Source organism: Corvus kubaryi, unplaced genomic scaffold (genome assembly GCF_017639235.1).
Source record: "Corvus kubaryi isolate FWS band 111438036 unplaced genomic scaffold, C.kubaryi_AGA036_p1.0 37392, whole genome shotgun sequence".
In the NCBI taxonomy this organism is placed as follows: Eukaryota; Metazoa; Chordata; class Aves; order Passeriformes; family Corvidae; genus Corvus; species Corvus kubaryi.
Window position 1 is genome coordinate 6,335,415 of NW_024581131.1, and position 2,737 is coordinate 6,338,151.

Below are 2,737 nucleotides of genomic sequence, written 5' to 3' on the forward strand. Positions count from 1 at the left end.
TTGAGGGTGTGGGGCCTGAAGTGGTGGTCTTGGTGGTCGATCCTGTTTCAGTGACTTCAGAGGTGGTAGCTGTCACTGGGCTTGTTGACACTGGTGATGTTGACTGTTGACTAGTGGTGCTTGCAGTAAACACTGTACTTATTTCTGTCGTTCTTGTTGTTGGCAGTGGGGTAGCTGAAGGAGTAACTGGAGTGCCTGTCTCTGATTCTGGTGTTGTACCCTCTTTAAGACAGGGAGAAAACAGAGTATTTTAAGCAGGGAAATTGCATTTTCTTCCTAATGTCATCTCATTTTCTACTAAGCATAAGTAGTTCAACAAGCCTAAGCATAGGGTCTTTAGATAGAAATAAAACAGAAATTGTTTTATTAACAGTTTTTGCATCACTGAGGGATTATTAACAAAATTTCCTACATCTTGCATAGGAGACGTTGATATAAACACTTAGTCAACAATTAGTGTCAGAGGGAACACCTTCTGCAATGTTAAAACTTTATACTGCAGAGAAGAGTTCAGCAGTCCTAGATCCAGGGGAATCCACTGAGTAGATCAGTGAACTCTGGTTAATTATGTATTGCTGTCATACTATATTCTATGGAAAGACCATTATTCCCTGTGCTGCTTCATGTGGCATGTTCATACCATCCTTGATTATGCTCAGAGTCATTTGATTCTACAGAAACTGAGCAGTTGCTGGAGTAGTATGTGTTCCATTTCTAATGCCCAAGCCTTTAAGACTGCTCACCCACAAGCTATTTTGGGATGCTATGAACCCCAAATTCACTTTTCTGCTTTTTCACATGGCCAGTTTTCATTATGGTTGCTAATGGAGACTCCTTTAAAATAGTTTTTTTATTAGGATGTTAGAAAGTGCTCATGATTCTCACAGGCCAGCCTCAGAGCCATCTGTTTGTGCTTTTATAGCATGGTATAAGTGACACATGGTAGAGAGAGGCACTGTGTACATAATAGGAGTGAGTAACAATACTAGAGGAATTAAGATGCACTGGTTCTGCCCACACAGCCCACAAGGACAGTCCTTCAACGAAAACTTTCACAGTTGGGTGAGGACAGGCAAACTCCTTCATGTACTTCATGTACTTTAACAGAGGCAGATGAACTGGGACAGTAGGGGATATGACATTGCTGCTGAAAGCTGCTGGGATATTTTTGAAATATAATCAAAACTACATTAGTGCAGAGTATAGAAACTAAAATACATGTTAAGCTGCCAATAAACCCTTTCTAAAATGAACAAAGGACATGAAACCCTGGGACTTACTTATTGGTTCTGTGGGTGGAACTTCTGGGGGTCTGGTGATAATACTTCCATGAGTTGAGATGGTTATTGGTGATCCAGTAACAGTGGTCGTTGTGCTCGTAGGGCTGGTGGTGGTGGTGCGAGTCTCTGGTGGCGAGGGAGTGGTTGTCGATTTTGGTGTGCTCAGTGTAGATGGAGGTGTGCCTGTTGGAAAGAGCAGGGACAGAGAAAACAGACAAATGCACAAAGGCATGAGTGTGACCCCATAGGAACTGGACAGAAGCTGCACATGAGGCAGCTGCCACAGACATAGACAGGTCAGCCCACCCTTAGTACAACAAAGGTCCATAGCACCTTTCTGACCCGGGGAAGCAGAATATTTGAAATCCATGCATAGAAACTATCATGACCCTTCTCTCCTAGCAAAGAGACTGGGGATGGTGCTGGAAGGTGCTTCTCAACAAATCAGAGAGACCTATCAATAGGTAAGGAATGAGGAGGAGCAATGCTTTCAATCTGGCTGGGGCTTTTTATCTCTGCCTCATTACCTAGAACACCTCACTAAACCCTGGGGTAAGAGCTGAGATGGGAAGCTGTGACCAGGGAAGGAAGCATGCACAGGAATATGTGGTTTTCCCAATGTCACCCTGATAAATGACATCCCAGCGTAATAGTGGATCTGGTCACCCAAAGGCCACAATTCACAGCAAGACGTAGTATGCAGAATGAAACTCCTCCCAAAACCCTGGCAGGGGAATCCTTCTTCCTACATCTATAACCACTGAAAAGTTTTAGCACTGATGGGGCAAAGAAACAGGAGAGAGGGAAGAATGTCTACACAGCCATGTCCAAACAGTGCCTAAAATGCCAGTGCCAAAAACACCAAAGCAATGCTACAATTACAGATCATGCCTCCAATGACTACATTCTGGCCAGCTGAAGGACGAGGTCCAGAAGCAAAAAAGGCAAGACTTTCCAACAGTTCCATATCTGCTTAAGCTAGGAAACAGCACAAAATTTCTCCTTGTAGCCTATTGTGTCAGGGAAGCCAAGACCTTTTCCCCAGAACCACAAAACCTTGCTCCTTCTTAAAGAGCCAGATGAAAGGCAAGTTTTAAGCAAAGGCTGTTCCACAGTTGCCCTGCAATTACCCCTGTCCCCGATCCCAGTGAGAGGCACAATTTGAGGTGCTCATGTAGCTTCAGGGCAACCACAGGAAGGGAACAAACAACAGCACAGGCCAGAGATTTACCTGGAGTTGGTAGGGTGGTGGTGTACGTTGGTGTTGGTGAGGATGTGCTTGAAGTAGTTGACGTGGGTGTTGATGATCCAATAACAATGATCGTTGTGCTCATAGGGCTGGTGGTGGTGGTGGGAGTCTCCGGTGACCAGGGAGTGGTTGTCGATTTTGGTGTGCTTGGTGTGGATGGAGGTGTGCCTGTTAGAAAGAGCAGGGACAGAGAAAACAGACAAAGGCA

The 2,737-nt window shown here is 44.8% G+C and overlaps 1 protein-coding gene across 1 annotated transcript in view; it reads right to left on the reverse strand.

The window, feature by feature from the left end:
* The window catches only part of MUC2 (mucin 2, oligomeric mucus/gel-forming), a 61,125-nt gene that overhangs the window by 12,976 nt on the left and 45,412 nt on the right, over window positions 1–2,737 (reverse strand). Inside the window, 3 exon segments of the mRNA XM_042038869.1 lie at window positions 1–222; window positions 1,281–1,463; window positions 2,512–2,697. The exon segment at window positions 1–222 is cut by the window's left edge and continues 5 nt beyond it. Of these exon segments, the coding sequence (XP_041894803.1) occupies window positions 1–222; window positions 1,281–1,463; window positions 2,512–2,697 (591 nt within the window).